This window comes from Phoenix dactylifera, chromosome 17 (assembly GCF_051530095.1).
Source record: "Phoenix dactylifera cultivar Ajwa chromosome 17, Ajwa_hap1_PhDact_Kaust_v1.1, whole genome shotgun sequence".
Classification (NCBI taxonomy): Eukaryota; Viridiplantae; Streptophyta; class Magnoliopsida; order Arecales; family Arecaceae; genus Phoenix; species Phoenix dactylifera.
The window spans coordinates 14,134,434-14,154,517 of NC_143206.1; the positions used below are offsets into that span (position 1 = coordinate 14,134,434).

Consider the following 20,084-nt stretch of genomic DNA (forward strand, 5'->3'; position numbering starts at 1 on the left):
AACTGACCTGACCCAAACCCAATATACATGTAAACCCGAGGTCGGAGAGGGTGGTGTTAAGCCAGTCTACCATCTATAGTCTACTCTCCTCCGGTTCCAATTAGAGATTAGTCCTAAATAATGGTGGCATCCATCACCAATTAATTGGTTTGAAATAAATGGGGTTATCATCCTGCCAATCCAAGCTTCTTGTTTGATTTTTTCACATAACATAGGAGAAGTTATAGCAAACTAGATAATCAAATGATGTCATTGGATGGAAAGTTTCACTTTTAGATGGTAGATTGATAGTGTGATTGACTTGACATTCTATCCATACTTTATTTTAGTCTATTAGATATTTATAAACATAATAATTCGTATAGTCTATTGAGAATGCTCAATTTTTGGAACACTTTTCAATTATTTTTTAACTTTTGTTCGGAAAAAATACCACGCCAAATGTATCATAACATGTTTTCAAAGAGATATCCATATCTTATGATGAACTTAGAATTTTCTTTTATTAAAATTTTACTCTTTCATTTTTGAACTCTATGTGTGAACTAGACCCATTCAGATTCGAATCTTTCAGATTGGAACCCGGTTATACATAGACTCGACCCAACCTGAACGATCCGTTGGGTCAAAAATTTTAGTCATGGATCTGACCTGACCAATCTAATCTTCTGTCGGGTTGGATCTAAGTCCAACATTAAAACCCAAATAAGAAACCGGGTTGGACCAGATCAGCCCCCCGCCACTGCTGTCGGGCCAAGAGTGTTTGACACAACTTGGATACCAGATTTGCTATGCTGCACAAACCACTTCAAAGATACAAATTCAAAGATACCGGCCAAGTTCATCATACTGTGTATTATTCAACTGCCGGCCCTTTAAAATATTATAAGTAATGCAAGCATTGTTCCTACTTGTCAGCCCAGAGGTTAAAAAAAAGAACGATATTGACATTATAATTTGAATGGCCTAAATGAAAAAATGGAATGAGGAGCTACCCTTCCCACCAAGTACACATTTCGATGAATGGTCTCAGTGAAATCAGATAGAAATAGAGCTTGGAAGTTTTTCAGTTCTGCAAACTTGGGGTACTCATCGCCGTCTTTTGAATCCATTTCGCTCTTACAATATTCATCACACAATCTCCTATTTCCATGCATCTAAACAACCAGTTTCATAGCACTGAGAAGTGAGAACCAAGGCATTTTTCAATGTTTGGGAGACTATGCTTGCTCGCTGCCATGGCTAATCTTCATTCTTCATAAAGATCAGTCAAGATAAAGTTTAGTCAGTGCTGTGATGTCATTTTAGTGTCAAGAAGGTAAAATCCTTTTATAACAACAGTCTTTCAGATATCGATCAAATTAAAAGCCAATAGCAAAAGCTCATATTCAAAAGCTCAAGCACTCTGCTATAGTTCTATATGATGATGCTTCCAATGGTGAGAACTAAATCATGTCGAACGGCATCATAATTCAAAATAAATACTTTCTTGTCATTCGAAGCAAATATCCAGATCCAGTCCATTCAGCCGAACCCTCTTTCCCAAGCAGTCAGTTGATTTGCACACGCGCACACACAGAGAGAGAGAGAGTATAACCATGCAAGAGAAAACAACCAGGAAATAGAAACGCATCAGTAGAATAACCTGTTTGGTGCTTCTACTGGCACAGTACTAACGGCAGTCTGAATGTTCTGTTGCGACAAAAACAAACGCAGAAGAAATTGAAACAAACCAGGAAACAGTTCAGCAAGTTGATGATGAAGACTACTGGATTCTGCCATGAGAACTCTTTTCTTGGCCAAGCCTAATGAAGGTTTGATGATTAATTGTAGGTGCCATGGGAATTAGTCATAGAATGGATTAACTGCTTGGAGTCCCTTGATTCCAATGGAGACTTTGTGCCATCGGTGTTTTGGTTACCATCATCCAGTTCATTTGAGGATTGCGGTTGTGAATCTGGTGGTGCTTCTTAGTAAATGACTGACCCAATAGATTTTACTGAAGAAAGAAGCCTAGAGTCATCAGCAGCAAATGCATCCAGATCATCTGACTCGCTCATTAAATGCTCCTCGAGTGATTGACCTTGTCTCGGGACATGGAAATTTTCTGTTTCAGCTGTATGAGTTAATAAGGTATTAGCAGAGACTCGCCCAGGAAGAAAATTAGGAGCTGGAGTCGCGCAGGTGTCCCAGGGTAGTTGTTGGATTTGGCGCTCGCTTATGTCATCGACCCTTCTCAAACTTTGAATGTCTTGATTGCAAAGCTGAGTCATTCTGTTCAGGGTAGAATCTGTTGCAGAGTTGCCATTGTTAAGTGCAAAGTTGTCTGCTACATTGAAGAAAGAAAGAAAGGGAAAAAAAATTCTTAGCAAGAGCTCATGGTAGTAGAATATCACATAATGAAATGAAAGACTAATGAAGAAATGATTTACCCAAGTAGGATGTCATTGGATTCAAAGAACTTGCACCTTGATTCATAGTTGGTAGGCACTCCATGACTTGAAAAGGAAAAGAAAGAAACAATTAGCATCCTCATCTCACTAGATTAACTCCGGGTTAAATTAAGACAAATTACCTGAACTTGGCGAATTCATTTGTATAACTCTGGGTGTTGGTGTCAGCAGTGAAAGTGGATGGTTGGCACCAACTGCTGGATCAAGAGATTCAAAGGTCCACATGTGAGTAGGAGCACTCCCTTGATTGTCAATATGATTCAGATGAGGTGGACACCAGTTGCTGGATGGTTGATTTGAAATAGGTGGAAATTTTGGTGTGAGCATGCACATATCTTGCATGTCGCTATTAACGGTTTCAAAAAACTGAGAATCATGGCTTCCAAAAACTTTCTGACTCAACGTAAGTAGCCGATGATCAGAACGTAAAAGCCTTTCATAATGTTTCTCCAAAGTTCCTTCTGCAAACTCAAGATAGTGCCTCCTGAAGGAAATAAAAATAAGAAACAAGCTATGAGAATATTACATGAACTTTACTAAAGAAGATATTATTCTGTTTTTGTTTGTTCTTGATAATTTCAGAAGCTCCTATAGATGTAGTTTAACATGGACTAAACATTGAAGGACTGGAGATCTGAATCGAAGGATTTATCTACTTCATCAATAAAAAAATACATTCCTCTCTCTCTCTCTCTCAAAAAAAAAGAAGTATATTTCAACAAATATGGAAATATTTGAAGGTGTAAAATCCATTGAAAGGCTTAGCAAAATGACAGAGGTCCAAGAAAGTGACGTAAATGTAATTTTTATGTACCTGTATGTGGTTGCATTCCCACTGGTAAAATCAGAACAAGCTTCCCAATTAGTATGCTTTCTTGGCTGAGGATTTACCTCTTTAAAGAACATGGGCTGCTGCCTTAACTGCACTAGGTACCAAATATCTTAGTTATCAAACCCAAACAAATATTCCAAATTTTGTTATTAAAAGAATGAAATCATTAAGAAACTTCAAAAAGCCATCCAAAGCCAAGAATTAGTTCAAAACATGTCTAAGACAATAAAAGTAGTCTATGGAAAAAGAAAAAGTAGCAAAAGTAATCAATAAAATGAGAATATATGTCTAAGGAAAACATCTAACCTCAACTTCCAGAATGTCTGGTTGATCCCGTATGAATCGTGCTCTGGTTGCTGAGATATCGGTCCATTGGATCTCAATCTTTTTTTTCAATCTTTCTTCTTGTATCTCCCAAACAAGTTTTCGCCTAGCATAGTAAAACTTAGCTACAATATCACCTTCATTTCTTGACTTCCTCTAAAATTATGAAACATAGTTTAAAAAAAAATTGTTAGATGCTAAGAAGAAAAACTAATTAGAGCATTTGGTTTTGAGCATTTGCTTTTTCTGAATTGTTCTATCAAGTCAAGACGTAAGATTACCTCCCAACAGCCGATCTTGAGTTTTGTTGCAGGAAAATTTGAAGCCTTCCATTTCATTAATGTGGGTTGGATGTTATATTCATCATTTCTGGTCTGTTGTTTTTCTATACTAGTACCCGAAGTTGGTCCATTAAGAGGAGTGGTCTTCTTTTGAGATAGCTTCCTATCAATGAGATCCAAGAAAGATGGAGTTATGCGTAAAATCAAACCCAGAGGACTGGGTTCCTCTGTCTTGTCAGTGCATGGACCTATCTGCATAGATTAAAAATAAATAAACCAGTAAGAAAATATCGCCAAATAGAAAAGACAAGATACATTTAGAACTCCATAAAAAATTAGCTTTGTAAAAAATATTAGTTTCTAACAAAAAATAACCATAGGGACATTAGAAGGAAAGCGAACTCGATTTCATGCAGTCAATTGCTTCAGGGTTAATCTAGTTCAAATGCCACTTGCAACTCTTGTAATTCAAGTAATTATCTATTAAAACATCACTATACCTCCTTCGATCTCAAACTGGAACCTGTTAATGTAACCTCATGATAAACTTCAAACCAAACTACCTAAATATGTGCAAACACACTACTAGATTATACCTTTGTTCTCTTTTTTTTCTTTCTTTTTTGAGATGAAGGGAGGATTAGCCACCCAAAATTTTATTTAAAAAGATAATAACAGGGTCAGCTTTGATAACAGAGTGAAAAAAAAGAACTGAACAGGTTCCAATTCTGACAGATTAATCATTAGAGAGAAGAGATAATAAAACAAGAGATGCAGCAATGAGGTGAATCTGCCAATAAAAGTTGTTGAAGTCTGTCGACGAAAAACAACCAGGATGCTGAAACCAGTCCATAATAAAGCCAACTCTGAAGGTAAATAAAAACATGAGACATCTTTGGGTAATGGAAGCCAGAAATCCACTTCAATGAAAATTTAGTCTTCTGAAAGTGCAGGTGGAAGCTCTTTTACTTTTGTAATTACATAGGGATGACCAATCATTAAATAGATGGAGACATCTTAAAGCTATAGCTACCACAGAAGATCGCTTATTAAGAAAAATTCTAGAATTTTGTTCCTTCCAACATGACCAAGCTATGGCCGCAGTCAACATAAGAATGATAGACTAAGTAGGCTTAGAGAAATTTCTATGCCTCCAGTCAAGACAAAGAAATTCAAAAGAGTATTGAGGGAGGAGCACACCTAACAAAGAGCAAATTGTCTTCTAAAACGTTGAAAAGGAGTATTGAGAGAACAAATGATCAACAATTTCAGGCCCATGATTACTATCAATATTGATCTGTTCCACTCTAAATCAACATAACTAAATTGACTTGCTTTAGCCTAACCAAATTTACTTCCTAATCTCTGTCTTGCTAATGTAGGCAATATAACACTTAAAAAAATTTCAAATAGAGATCTAAACACAACTTAGGGACAACACACATTCCCTAAATGAATCTAATTTAAATTATTTACCGTTAGCGCATAAAAACCTCATTGATACAAGGACAACTAGGTACTTGCTAGAGCCACGGAAATACCAAAAGATGGAGGTATTAATTATTTTCACATGATTCACAATTCAATGATGGTAATGGAGCTTAACCTTGGCTATAATGAGTTATATTTCGTTAAATATACATTTTGCACTTAAAACAAGTGTATTATGATGAAAACATAGGTTATTTTCAAAATAAGGATAGAATATCCAGAGTAGCTAGAATATATCTCCTCATTAGCACATCTGAGAAAGTTCTCACCAGTACATTGCCTTTTTAATGCAAGTTATTTTTTGACTTATACCTATCATTGTTATCTTTGGCAAGTTCTTGATGGCCGGATAAAAAAGGCCATTTCTTATACAAGTTTAGAAAAAAGAACTGACCTTCTGCCTCTTGGAATTTGACTCTGGCTCTTTGGGCCTATCTCGAGGTCTATTCTCTTCCTCAACCATGCGAGGACTCTCAATCTCATCAGAAGCAAGCACATTATCGAGCCAACTATTAAAGCTCCCCTCTTGCTCAGCCCATTCAACACTTCCTTCTAACCCAACACCTTCATCCATCATCTCCTACAAAATTAATGAATAATATATTTGGGAGCAAAAACGAATAACATCAGACTATATCCATATTCCAACCTACATAAACCAACAAATCCTAAAGTATTCAATCTAATGTAATGAGATTAAAAAAAACGCAGAGAAAAGAAAAACCTTTATATAAAAAAATTATTTTTTTAAGCACTATTGCCAACAGTACCAATGGTAAAATCCATCACAGTTTTCAATCCGATTAAGGTACATCTCATGCATATGAGATGTTTTAAACAAAAAAAACTATAGATTCCAAGCTATCCACCTAAGAGGTTCAACCACAAGAACAATTTAATGAGATGAAATTAAATTATAAAATAAATAAAAGCAGATACAAGAATAACCTAAGCAAATACTGAAGCTACTCCCGATGACAACAATCCAATCTTCGCATCTAAGTTATCTACAACCCAATCCAGGGTCTAACAAAAACAAACATGAAAAGAATATCTGATGAGATGAGATAAGTTTAGAATTGAAACGACAGGAAACGGGGAGAAAAAAAAACAACCTTCTTTAGGTTAAGCAACTCGCTCTCCAAAGGATTGTAAACGAAAAGGAAACAAAGGAAGGAGAGAAGAGCCGAAGGGGAGGAAAAGGAGCTCTGTTTCAAAAAATCTGGGGAGGCCGTTTTACGGAAACAGAGTCCTTTCAAGGGAACGAAACGAAGGAAGCGGGGAGGGGGGTAGTTAGTTAGGCTCGTCGAAGCTCCTAGTTGATTCCCATTGGACGGTGCCACGTGGAGAGCGGCGGCGCCGTGCGGATCCGATGACGAGGCAGACGGATTACATCTCTTACTGGCTGGTAGCAGCGCTTCTTACTTCTTTTGAAGCAGTGCAAAAGCGGCGACATCCTCCGACTTCCATGCAACCAGTTGGAAAGGAAGGACGACATCCGCCGACTTCCATGCGACCAGTTGGACAGGTGGCCTAGTTACGAGGTCTCTCATCGTTTACAGTTGGGATTCCTGGGTTTTGATTAAGGGGTTGCAGGACTTACTTTTGCTTCTGCTCTGTATGCATGCCACCTGTCCATTGTTAAGTAGCGGGAAAAAAAAAAAGCTGCAACCAATACGCAGCCAACCTAACAAACTGAAGAAATTATATTCTAGGGGGCATGCACCACCTACCATAATCAGAGCTGTCTGTTTATATAGTGATGCATCGAGATGAGTACTTGAAGAACGGAGCCCATAGAAACAAGAGGTTAATTATAATTGCTGGCATGCACGACCACTTGGTGCATGCAGTGTAAGGTATAATTTCTCACGAAATTGGCTTGCATATCCAGGTTTGTCCTAAGTTATATTGTTTGTGATTGAAGTACGGAGCCCATAAAAACAAGAGATTGTGATTGCATCAAGATGGGTGCTTGAAGAATCGAGCCCATAGAAACGAAAAGTTGTGATTGCTGACGTGCATGACCACCTGGTGTACATGATTTTTCAAAAAATTGGCTTGCATATCCAAGTTTGACCCTAGTTATATTACTTATGATTGTGATTTATGCTAACTTGTATCTTAATTTTATCCAGATTTTTTTTGAAAAATGTAGATATGCTAAATCTTTATTTGGCATTAAGGCTGCAAATGGGTCGGGTCGACCCGAGATCCGACCCGACCCGAATTTTAGGACCCGTGGGTCCGGGTCGATTCTAAAATTGGATCCGAATCATTTTTTGGGTCGGCTCTGGGTTTATCGAACGGATCCGATTCGACTCGAATGGATCCGAAGAGAGAGAGAGGGGGGGAAGCAAAAGAGAGTTTTTTTTTGTGTGGGTCATAGCACTCTTCGTCCATCAGGATTCTCTCTCGATCTATTACACTGTCGATACCTTTGGTGTCTCGGTAGCTGGCTTTTTTTTTTTCTTCTATTTTTTGGCTTCTGTTTTTTTTAACTTTCGCAGGGAGGAAGGGAGGGAACACTGAACTGAATATGGGTCATGTGCCAGTTTTCTGCAATGGAATTGGATTTTGGAAGAAGGTCTGGGATTTTTTTATCCTCGTGAGAGGGGAGCAGGGAGACACCAAGTTCCGTCCAATCAGTCATACGGACAAAATATAGTGTGATATGAAATTTGGCTTGTAGACCGACTTAGTTAGTAGTCATGGTTCTATCTGTTCTGACTGGAGGTCAATCGCAAGTCTTTCAAAGTCATGGGTCATCCAGCACCTCTTGATATGACCAAATTAGATTTGCCCAAATTCTTTCCTAAAAGTAAAAAAAATTGAACCCGATTCGAATCCGAATACGATCCAACTCGGACCTGATCCGACCCGGTCTTCAACCAGGTCGGATCTGAATCCAAAATTAGGACCCGAATAAAAAATAGGATCGAATTGGTATCATCCAGGATCCGACTCGATGCGACCTATTTGCACCACTATTTGGCATGTTTTATGTACGGGTGTATAAGTTTTTTTTCTTTTTGTTCAACTTCAGGTTCACAAGATGCATTATAAGTTCTTTGTTATTTGTTAGGTAGGGGTATTGATTTGACGCTTGAAAACATATCTCCACATTTCTAATGGATCTCATGATATATGTTGATTATTAAAATCGATTATTTTGTTGTTCAATGTATTGTTTCATTGTTTATGATCAAATTTTATGGAGTGATACGTGAGCATGACTTGCACTTTGACAATATATGTTGATCATTTGTTTGGATTCAAGGAACCTGTTGCTGGAAACTAGACCCGGGGGCCGCCGCGAAGCTGGGGAAGGAGGAGCTCCGCTGCTACAGGGGGCGGACGGCGGTGCGCCGGCCGGCCGCGTCCTCCACTGGCGGGGCGCTGGTCCTGCAGGAAAAACCGGTGGCCGGGCTCTCCGGCACCGGCCCTCCGATGCTTAAGTCAGAGGAGGAATATCTGGAGAGAGCAGGAGGGAGAGAGTATGCGGAGAAGACAGCATCAATATGTGGATAAGGTGAAGAGATTTGATGTCATCAATTGTGTCTGTGCTTTTTACTTCATGTGTTCTTTCCCCTCCTCTCTTTCGGAGTTTTTCCGGTGTGTGTTTTTCTGTCCCCTCTCTTTTCCCCCAGGTTCCCTTTTATAGTGGGATTTTGTGTTACCGGGGAATTTGTCCCTTTCCGTCATAATTGGGCACGATTTGGCCCATTAATGGCGTAGTGGAGAATGGGACCGAATCAGGCCGGAACCAGGGAGTTGTCACGGTCGATCGGACCTGTTGGAGTGGTTGAACCGCCGGCCGTGGTGGGCCTGGGGTCCGTGGATGGTAAGTGCATTAATTGCTGAATGAACCGGCGGTCAGGAAGAGCCATACGCTCTGATGGTTCAGTGATCCGGAGATCGTCTTGAGCCGTGTTCATTAAATGACTGAGTGCATCGGAGACTTGAAGGGGTCTCGTGCATTAATGACGAGTCGTGCCGAATGCCTGCGGAGATCTTATGCTTTGATGGCTTGAAGATAGCGGCAGGCTAAATACTTGGTTAAGGCATCGGCTCGGCAGGGGTGCCGAGCCGAGCTGGTCGCCCAATAGGGCGCCCTGTGGCGGGGCTGCTTTTGAGTACTCCTGGCCGGCGCCCTTTGAACGAGCACCTCCTAGCCGAGCGCCTTTATTTGGCGGTCTCCGGCCTGCGCTCTTTATTTGAGCGCTTTTCTGGTCGGCGTCCTCTGGTCGGCTCTTTCTAGCCGAGCAGCTTTACTTTGGTGATTCTAGTTGGGCGCCTCTTCCTGGCGCTCTTTCTGGTCGGCGCTCCTTAGTCGGACGCTTTCCTGGTCGGCACTTTCTAGCCGAGCGTCCTTCGGGTCGGCGCCCTTCGGCCGAGCGCCTTTCCGGTCGGTGCCCTTTGGCCGAGCGCCTCCGTAGCAGTATGACTTGGGGTTTTCCCCCCAACACTACCCCCCGACTTCCGAGTTCCAGCTGGCTACCAGCTGGAGCGCGGGAAGTAGCTTTGTTGGGTCATTTCGGTTTCCAAAAAATTTTTAATTTACTGCGCGTTTTGAATTATCGGAAGCTTCGAGGTGTCTTTAATAGGCGGCGTCTCTTGTTTCCCGAAAAAGCCTCATTATTGGGATACTTTTTGCAAAGCGTCCTCGTATCGTGGGCTCATGATGGGGCCGCACGATCTTCGATTGCGGACGCCTTTCCGCACGATTCGATGGGGCGCTTCGTCGTTCGAAGCGCTGGCCTTAATTGAATGCGTCGTTCTGTCTTTTGGACCGACACGTGTCACCATCCTAAACAGGATACAGTGTCTTTCGCTGATCCAGGCCGTTGGGGAGGTCTATATAAACCCTCCCCCGGCCTTCTGTCCTCTTTCTATTGCTTCCTGCTTCCAGCTCCCTATTCTCCCAGTCTTCCTCAGACCGAAGTCTCTTTTTTCCGGCATCTTCCCCAGGTCCCTCTTCTTTTTGATTTCTTTTTCCCTTGTAATGGGTTCTCTTCCCAGTGAAGTCGTGTCCATTATGGGTGTCCTGGAGGTCGAGATGACCGAAGAGTGGTTTTTCCCTCTTCATGGGTTCCGTTTGGAACCCGCCAGGCAAAGGGATCGGATAACCGATCCTCCGGTAGGCCGGATCGGAGTGCACTCGGAGTCACTCTGGGCCGGCCTCCGATTTCCTCTTCACGGCTTCGTGAATGAGTTGCTGGCGGTATGCCAGTTGGTTCCGGCGCAGCTCACTCCGAACGCCTGGAGAACAGTGATGGGCTTCCTGTCACTGTGTTTACTGCAGGGGATTCCTACCTCTGTCAACGTCTTCCGGCGACTTTTCATTTTTAAGTCGAATCCGGAAGACGGGGAGTGGCTTTACATCGCCCTTCGGGCGGGTCGGCCACTCTTTCATGGTGCCCCCTCGTCCATTCATGGCTGGAAGGAGAAATTCTTCTTCCTGGGCTCTGAACGGTCCTGGGGGTTTGACCCCAGGTGGAGGCCGGCCTAGCTTAAGTCCATCAACAGGCCCCCCAGCTTTCTCAACGTGAGCAGGGGATCCTCGACACCATCCGCGGCCTCGGGGACGGGATCTTGCTGAACGGTCTCATTAGCGAGGACGCTCTGGTGAACGTGGGCCTGAGCTCGGCACGTCCTCAGGGTAAGGATAGTTACAGCAACTTTTTATTTCCTTATTGTTCTAATGTTCTAATTTTGTTCATCTTTGCAGACATCGCAAAAATGGTGACCAAAAGCGAAGTCCTTTACGCCCGCTTCCAGAAGAGGGCAGCTGAGCTCTCGGGGGAGCCTACCGAGCCGAGGAAGAAGCAAAAGGTCTCGGCGACCTCGACTCCCTCGGCAGCAGTGGTGACCGAGGCGGGTCCTTCCCGCCCTGCGCATCCCGAGGCGGGCCCTTCTCAGCCCGCGCGCCCCGAAGCTGATCGGAGGGAGGGCGCGGATTCCGGGGGCTCGGGCTCCAGGGCGGCCTCGGTGGTGCCCTCATGCCCGGCGCCCTTGGCGCAGAGTCCTGGTCGGCGGGACGCTTCAGTCGCCGACCAGGGGAGGAGTCCCGCGGGTGCCGTGCTTGCACGCCCCGCGATAGTTGTGCGGCGGTCAGATCGGCCGCTCGCCCGACCCCAGCCCCTTAGCTCCCAGCCGGGGAGCAGTCAAGGAGCCTCGGGGTCGGCTCCACCTAGGCCAGATGACGCTGGCCTCCCGGGCCCATTGAGCTCGGAAGAACGGGTGCCCTTTGCACCCACCTGGTCGGTGTTCGAGGGCGATTCGGCCCTCGAAAACCCTCAGGTAGCGCGCGAAGTGTTTCAGCTCGCGCTGCTTCCGGCCGACCGGGCCATGATGCGGTCTATGAGCTACAATGCTTTCATGGACGTAGGGGTGGCAAAATATGACCCGACCCGCCAACCCGACCCGTGTTCGACCCGCCATAAACAGGTTTGGGTTTGGCCTAAACAGGTTCGGGTCGTAAACAGGTCGACCCGTTTAACCTGTTTATTAATTGGGTCGGATACGGGTTTTAGATGTCTGACCCGTTTAAACTGTTTAACCCGTTTAACTGTTGGGCAGGTTAAACAGGTCTAAACAGGTTAAACGGGTTAAACAGGTTAAACGGGTTAAACAGGTTAAACGGGTTAAACAGGTTAAACAGGTCTAAACAGGTCTAAACAGGTCTAAACAGGTCGGGTTAGACAGGTTAAACAGGTTAGGTTGGACAGATTAAACAGGTCTAAACAGGTTAAACGGGTCAGGTTGGGCAAACAGGTTAAACAGGTCGGGTCGGGTTGGGTAAACAGGTTACCTGTTTATTAAACAGGTTAAACGGGTCGGGTCGGGTTACCTGTTTAATAAACAGGTCAGGTTCAGGTTTGTAATTCCTGACCCGTTTAATAAACAGGTCGGGTTCAGATTTATAGTTTTCTGACCCGACCTGTACTTGACCCGACCTGTTTATGCCTGACCTGACCCGATTGCCACCTCTACATGGACGCTACCCGCTGCAACGCCGTCCGGGTAAGTAAAATTTCCCTCTTGAGTAATCTGTATAGATCCTTCACTAGTGGTGTCTTATATTTCTCTCTTCGTCTCTTTCGCAGCATTTGCACGAGACGGAGATGCTGATGCACCTGGTCCAAGAATACCGGTAGAGGGCCCGGAGGTGCCAGCGCAGCTACGACGAGGCCCAGGCGAGGTACATGGCTGCCGAGGCGAAGTACCAAGCCGCTGAGGCCGAACATCAGGTGCTCCAGGAAAAAGCTGGAGCATCCGAGGAGAGGGTTCGAGCTCTTACCGCAGAGCTCGACAAGGAAAAGGGCGCGCATGCATTGGCGAGGTCCGAGCTGCGCGCCGCAGAGGCTCGGCTGGCCAGAGCCGAGGAAGCGCTGGCCTCCCGCGAGCAGGAGGTGGGGAATGCCCGCGCTCGTCACTTAGAGCTCGAGCAGGAGCTGAGGGGCCTCGAGCGAAGAGCCGCGTACCACGAGGCCCGGGAGCTCGAGGCTCGGGAGAACGCCCAAAACGCGGTGAGGCTCTTCCGCGAGTCGGAAGAGTTTCGCGACCTCCTAGAAGAGGAGGGTGTGAACGGGCTGATTCAAGGCTTCCGGGATTTCCGCAACCAACTGCGGCGGCTCCTCCCGGATTTCGATGTGAACCTGCTCCAACCGGGAGCAGGGGTCGAGAGGCCGGCCGCGGAGGCAGAGACTCCGGGGGCTGAGACGGCCGTAGCCGCCCCCGAAGTGACCGAGGTCGCCTCCGGGGGCACTACTATTGCTGCCGAGGCCACCGAGGGGGTCCCGGCTGCTGAGCCGACCACTCCTGGTACTGCCGAGGCCGAGGTGGTCGAGCTCGAGCCTTGATGTAATTTTTGTTTTGTTTTGTAAAGTCGGGATGGCCTCCCATACTTGTAAGGGCCAAACCCGAATTTTGTACTTTAGCCTACGGGCCTTTTGAAATGAATATATTCTTTTTTGGAAACTATTGTCATAGTCCCAAATTTTTCTGCTCGGATCCATTTTAGGTTCCGAAGATATGGGCTCTAAGGCCTCAGCTTTTACCCGCCATAGGGTCTAAGTTTAGGTTCAACTCGCCAAGCCTCATTGCTCGGTCCTTCGTCTAGGGGTATAGCAACGCTTGTGCTCATACCAAGGGTTTGGGCTCGGAGAATTTTTCCGAGCCTAGTCCAGGATTCGACCGAGCCCTAAGGCGGTCGCCAGGACTTCGGCGAAGTTAGTGAACTTCGATCCTCGTGTTGCCGGGACGGACCAGATTCGTCTCCAACGAATGGGTCGAATGATCGTCAGTTTGTGACAAGGATTCACCGGACTTAGTATATAATGTGCTGGTGTCATGAGCATTCTTTCGCCGAGGCGTTTGCAAATGCTTTCTGCTCGGAGTCCGTTCTTTGAGGACGTCGGCAGAGATCCGAGGACAATAGATAATGTAGAAACATTAATGTGAAACATAAATGGGTACCTTGTACCGTGTGCGTCCATGTGCCGAGGCGACTGAAGACGCTCCTCTACTCGGAGTCCGTTCCTCGAGGACGTTGGCAGAGAAATTCAAGAATGAAATAATGTAAAGACATTAAATAAATGGGTATCTGGTACCAAGTGCGTCCCTGCGCCGAGGCGACTGAAGACGCTCCTCTGCTCGGGGCCCGTTCTTCGAGGACGTCAGCAGAGAAATTCAAGAATGAAATAATGTAAAGACATTAAATAAATGGATACCTGGTACCAAGTGCGTCCCTGCGCCGAGGCGACTGAAGACGCTCCTCTGCTCGGGGCCTGTTCTTCGAGGACGTCGGCAGAGAAATTCAAGAATGAAATAATGTAAAGATATTAAATAAATGGGTACCTGGTACCAAGTGCGTCCCTACGCCGAGGCGACTGAAGATGCTCCTCTGCTCGGACTCCGTTCTTTGAGGATGTCGGCAGAGAAAACCAGCAATGAACGAGCCGAGGTCGTGTGTTGAAGTCGGTGGAGAGCAAGCCGAGCTCGTTTGGCCAATGAAGACCACGTCCCAACGTATTGGGGCATCCCGGTAACCGGGGCATCCCAACGTCTCGGGGCATCCTGACCGTGGTCAGGGTAGGCGAACGAGCCGAGCTCGTCTGGTCAGAGAGGACCGCAACTCATAGCCGGGGACGCACGAGCCGAGCTCGTCGGTGGAAGCCGATGGAGAACGAGCCGAGCTCGTCTGGTCACCTAAGACCGCACCCCGACGTCTCGGGCCATCCCGGTAACCGGGGCATCCCGACGTCTCGGGGCATCCTGACCAGGGTCATCATGGCCGTGGTCAGGGTAGGCGAACGAGCCGAGCTCGTCTGGTCAGAGAGGACCGCAACTCATAGCCGGGGACGCACGAGCCGAGCTCGTCGGTGGAAGCCGATGGAGAACGAGCCGAGCTCGTCTGGTCAGAGAGGACCGCGCTCATCTCGACGTCTCGAGCATCCCTTTAGCCGGGGCATCCCGACGTCTCGGGGCATCCCGACGGATCGGGGCATCCCGACGTCTCGGGGCATCCTGACCGTGGTCAAGGTAGGCGAACGAGCCGAGCTCGTCTGGTCAGAGAGGACCGCAACTCATAGCCGGGGACGCACGAGCCGAGCTCGTCGGTGGAAGCCGATGGAGAACGAGCCGAGCTCGTCTGGTCACTTAAGACCGCATCCCGACGTCTCGGGCCATCCCGACGAATCGGGGCATCCCGTTGTGGCAGGGCATCCCAATATATTGGGGCATCCTGACGTCTCAGGGCATCCCGACGGATCGGGGCATCCCGATGTCTCGGGGCATCCTGACCGTGGTCAGGGTAGGCGAACGAGCCGAGCTCGTCTGGTCAGAGAGGACCGCAACTCATAGCCGGGGACGCACGAGCCGAGCTCGTCGGTGGAAGCTGATGGAGAACGAGCCGAGCTCGTCTGGTCACCTAAGACCGCACCCCGACGTCTCGGGCCATCCCGGTAACCGGGGCATCCCGACGTCTCGGGGCATCCTGACCAGGGTCATCATGGCCATGGTCAGGGTAGGCGAACGAGCCGAGCTCGTCTGGTCAGAGAGGACCGCAACTCATAGCCGGGGACGCACGAGCCGAGCTCGTCGGTGGAAGCCGATGGAGAACGAGCCGAGCTTGTCTGGTCACCTAAGACCGCACCCCGACGTCTCGGGCCATCCCGGTAACCGGGGCATCCCGACGTCTCGGGGCATCCTGACCAGGGTCATCATGGCCGTGGTCAGGGTAGGAGAACGAGCCGAGCTCGTTGGTTGATGAAGAGTGCACCACGGACTCACGAACATCTTCAGGGAGTCCACGCAGGTACTCATCCCGAAACATCGGGGCATCCCAACCGTGGTCGGGGGTGGAGGAACCTGACATCATGAGATAACCAGGAGAATAGGTAAGCTCAAAATAGGTTCGTAAACCATAAGTTTATTATGAAATGAAATCCATAGAATGAAATTCAATAATTGAATAATGAAGGACCCCTTTGGGGTCCTACTGATGATACACGCGGAGATTTTCAGAACTCCAGCTCCACAGAATGGGAGCCCCGTCTAGGGACTCTAGCTGATAAGTCCCGGGTCGGCGGATGCGCGTGACTCGGTATGGTCCTTCCCAATTCGGGGCCAGCTTCCCTTGCTCAGTCGGTCGGGAGGCTTCAGCTCTTCTGAGGACAAGGTCTCCTGGTATGAAGGATTTGACTTTGACCCTAGCGTTGTAGTACTGAGCTGTCTTTTGCTGGTACCTCGCCATACGAACTCAGGCGGCCTCCCTTGTTTCCTCGATCAGGTCGAGGTTGCTTCTGAGCTGCGAAGAATTGGAGCTGGCGTCGTGGTGCTCGACTCTTGGAGAGGGAAGCCCGATTTCCAATGGGATGACGGCCTCCGTCCCATATGTCAGGTTGAAGGAAGTCTCGCCGGTTGGGACGCGGAACGTAGTCCGGTAAGCCCACAGGACATTGTATAGGTCTTCGACCCATTGTCCTTTGGATTTGTCGAGCCTGGCTTTGAGGCCCTGCAAAATAGTACGATTTGTTACCTCGGTTTCTCCGTTCGTCTGAGGATGTGCGACCGAGGTGAAGCGATGGTCAATGCCAAGCTCGGAGCAGAACTCTCTGAAGCGGATGTTGTCGAACTGGCGACCGTTGTCGGAGATAAGGATGCGGGGAAGCCCGAATCTGCATATAATGGACTTCCAGACAAAATTTCGCATCTTCTACTCGGTGATCCGGGCGAGGGGCTCGGCTTCCACCCACTTAGTGAAATAGTCGATGGAGACGACCAGGAACTTCCTTTGCCCGGTGGCCAGTGGAAATGGCCCAAGAATGTCAATTCCCCACTGGGCAAAAGGCCAAAGGGAACTGATCGAAGTCAGGGGAGCCGAGGGCCGGCGCTGAACATTGGCGTTCCTTTGGCACCGGTCACATCTTTGGACGAAGTCCATAGCATCCTTCTGAAGTGTCGGCCAGTAGTATCCTTGACGCAAAATTTTGTGAGCCAACGCTCGCCCTCCCAGATGATTTCCACAGATTCCTTCGTGGACTTCACGCAGGGCATAATCAGCCTCTGTTGGGCGGAGGCATCTGAGGAGGGGAGAGGTGAAGGATCTCCGATAGAGCTTTCCTTCATACAGTATGTACCGGGTGGCGAGGCGCTTGACCCGGCGAGCCTCTCGTTCATCAGCGGGGAGGACTTCATCTTGTAAATAGCTGATGAGTTCGTCCATCCAGCTTGGCTCGAACTCAGTGCAGAGGGTCTGCTCGGGCTCGTCTGTACTGGGCTTTTGGAGATACTCCAGTACTGCCTCCTTGGGAAGCTCACTCATGCGAGAGGACGCCAGCTTTGATAGCTGGTCGGCCCTGAGATTCTCCGACTTGGCGACATGTTGGATGTGAAAAGAGTCCAGGGTCGAGGTGAGATCCCGCACCTTCTGGAAATACTTCTGCATGATCGGGTCTCTGGCTTCGAAGTCTCCCACAATTTGGTTGACGACGAGCTGAGAATCACTGAAGGCCTTCAAGTCCTTCACTCCTAGCTCCTTGGCTAGCTTGAGCCCGGCGACAAGTGCTTCATACTCCGCCATATTGTTGGAAGCAGGGAATTCAAGGCGCAAGGCTTGCTCGGCGACCACCCCCTCTGGGCTGGTAAGAATGAGCCCTGCTCCGCTACCCCCCGAGTTTGAAGAGCCATCGACATGCAGAGTCCATGTCAAACTCGGGGTCTGCTCCACTGGTGGCTCAGGTTCAGGCTCGACCTCATCCGGTATAGTGCACTCGACTATAAAGTCTGCGAGCGCTTGTGCTTTGATCGCCGGTCTGGGTCGGTACTCGATGTCGAATTCTCCGAGCTCAATAGCCCATTTTGTGATTCGGCCCGCACGGTCTGATCTCTGCAGGATCTGCTTGACCGGCTGGTCGGTCAATACAGCCACTATGTGGGCTTGGAAGTAGGGTCGGAGCCTCCGAGCCGAGATGACCAGAGCATAGGCGGTCTTCTCCAGCTTGGAGTATCGGGTCTCGGCGTCCCTCAAGACCCGGCTGGTATAATATACTGGCTTCTGGAGTTTGCCCTCCTCTCGGACCAGGACCGAGCTTACTGCAACAGGGGAGACGGCTAGGTACAAATAGAGGATCTCACCTTGTTGAGGTTTTGTGACAGGGGAGGGGAAGCCAGTAGATGCTTGAGCTCCTCAAAAGATTGTTGGCACTTGTCCGACCACAAAAAGTTCTTCGGCTTCTTGAGGGCTGCAAAAAATGGAAGGCAGCGCTCGGCCGAGCGGGAGATGAATCTCCCGAGGGCTGCCACTCGGCCCGTGAGCCGCTGTACCTCCTTGACCGTCCTGGGAGGCGTCATCTCTTGGAGGGCCCGGATCTTCTCTGGATTGGCCTCAATTCCTCGCTGTGTAATGATGAAGCCGAGGAACTTGCCGGAGGTGACTCCGAATGCACACTTGGCTGGATTGAGCTTCATCTGGTACTTTCGGAGTGTGGAGAATGCTTCATTGAGGTCGGCTATATGGTCTTGCGCCACCTTGCTTTTCACTAGCATGTCATCTACGTAGACCTCCATGTTTCGGCCTATTTGGTCTTTGAAGATCCGGCTGACCAGCCTTTGATAAGTTGCCCCGGCATTTTTTAAGCCGAATGGCATCACCTTGTAGCAGTAGGTTCCCCCATCGGTGATAAAGGCTGTCTTCTCCTCATCTTCTGGTGCCATGCGGATCTGGTTGTATCCGGAGAAGGCGTCCATGAAGGCCAGCATCTCATGACCTGAGGTGGAGTCCACGAGCTGGTCGATGCTGGGAAGTGGGAAGCTATCCTTTGGGCATGCTTTATTCAGGTCGGTGTAGTCCACGCACATACGCCACTTCCCGCTGGCTTTCTTGACGAGGACCACATTGGCGAGCCACTCCGGGTAGGCTATCTCCCGGATGAAGCCGGCCTCAAGGAGTTTGCTGACCTCCTCGGCTGCTGCTTGCTGTCGTTCAGGGGCCGCGCCTCGCTTCTTCTGCCGCACGGGCTTGCTGGTCGGCTTTACTTGGAGCCGGTGGACCATGATCTCAGGATCTATCCCCGGCATGTCTGCAGGCGACCATGCGAAAACATCCATGTTGTCCCGTAGGAAGTTGACGAGGCGACCCCTCTTGTACTCGTCGAGGCCAGAGCCAATCTGCACGGTTAGCTCAGGAGAGTTCTCTCGTAAGGGAACTTGGATCAGTAACTCACCAGGCTCTACCCGCTCTTTCCGTGGGTCGTTCCGTGCCTCCATAACCTCAGTCGAGGGCTGGTCAGTTGCTGGGGCAGGCACCTCGGCTGGTCGCCTTGCCTCATGGGTCGTCAGGTAGCATCGCCTTGCCACCATTTGGTCCCCTCGAACTTCGCCGACTCCCTGACTGGTGGGGAATCGCATGAGCAGATGGTGGGTCGAGACTACTGCTCGGAGGGCGTTGAGTCCTGGCCTTCCAAGGATGGCATTGTAAACCGAGGGCAAGCATATTACAAGGAAGCTCATACCTACGGTGCTCTCACGGGGGGCGAGCCCGGCTGTGACCAGAAGGTCAATCTCGCCCTCTACTGGGACTGAATCCCCAGTAAATCCAACTAACAGAGCGTTCATCCTCCGTAGCTGTTCTTTGGTCATCCCCATTTTACAATACGCACCAAAGTACAAAACATTTGCCGAGCTTCCATTATCAACTAAGATGCGTTTTACATCAAATTTGTTTATGATCATGGAGATGACCACGGCATCATCATGGGGAGTTTCGACTCCCTCTAGGTCGTCATCTGAGAAGGAGATGGCTTCAGAGGTGCGCAGGCGCTTCGAGGTTTCTTCCCCTGGAGCTTCTCCAGCCGAGGTCCCGCCTCGGATAGTGTTGATGACACCGGCGATAGGCCTGTTGGCATTCGAACCTTCAGGCTGCGCTGCCCCTTCGGCCGGCTTCTTCCCTTCACGCCGGCCTTGTACGAACCGATCGAGCACCCCTCGGCGGATGAGTGCCTCGATCTCGTTCCGGAGCTGGTAACACTCCTCGGTATCATGGCCGTGATCCCGATGGAAACGGCAATACTTCCGGGGATCACGCCGGATTCTGGTGTCTGGCTTCGGAGGTGAGAGCCGGATGTGATCCCGGCTCTCGATCTCCATGAGGATTTCGACCCGAGGAGCATTGAGAGGAGTGTAACTTTCGTACCTCCT

At 48.3% G+C, this 20,084-nt stretch overlaps 1 protein-coding gene across 1 annotated transcript; it reads right to left on the bottom strand.

Moving 5' to 3' along the window:
- Positions 1-1,622: 1,622 nt before the first annotated feature.
- On the bottom strand, positions 1,623-6,745 carry LOC120103954 (uncharacterized). Its single transcript, XM_089928220.1, has 8 exons — positions 6,497-6,745; positions 5,776-5,961; positions 3,891-4,142; positions 3,592-3,765; positions 3,268-3,374; positions 2,576-2,937; positions 2,433-2,498; positions 1,623-2,329 (listed from the first exon to the last, which is right to left on the bottom strand). Exons 2-8 carry the CDS (start codon positions 5,956-5,958, stop codon positions 1,971-1,973), a joined length of 1,503 nt encoding a protein of 500 aa, XP_089784346.1. The 5' UTR covers positions 5,959-5,961; positions 6,497-6,745; the 3' UTR covers positions 1,623-1,970.
- Positions 6,746-20,084: the final 13,339 nt, after the last annotated feature.

Bases quoted from the DNA above. Each gene is read 5' to 3' on its own strand.
- LOC120103954 (XM_089928220.1), bottom strand. From the start codon at position 5,958: ATGATGGATGAAGGTGTTGGGTTAGAAGGAAGTGTTGAATGGGCTGAG. The intron at 3,766-3,890 runs GTAATCTTACGT...TCATAATTTTAG, and splicing joins TCAAGATCGGCTGTTGGGAG to AGGAAGTCAAGAAATGAAGG. The intron at 3,375-3,591 runs GTTAGATGTTTT...TACCTAGTGCAG, and splicing joins CAGACATTCTGGAAGTTGAG to TTAAGGCAGCAGCCCATGTT.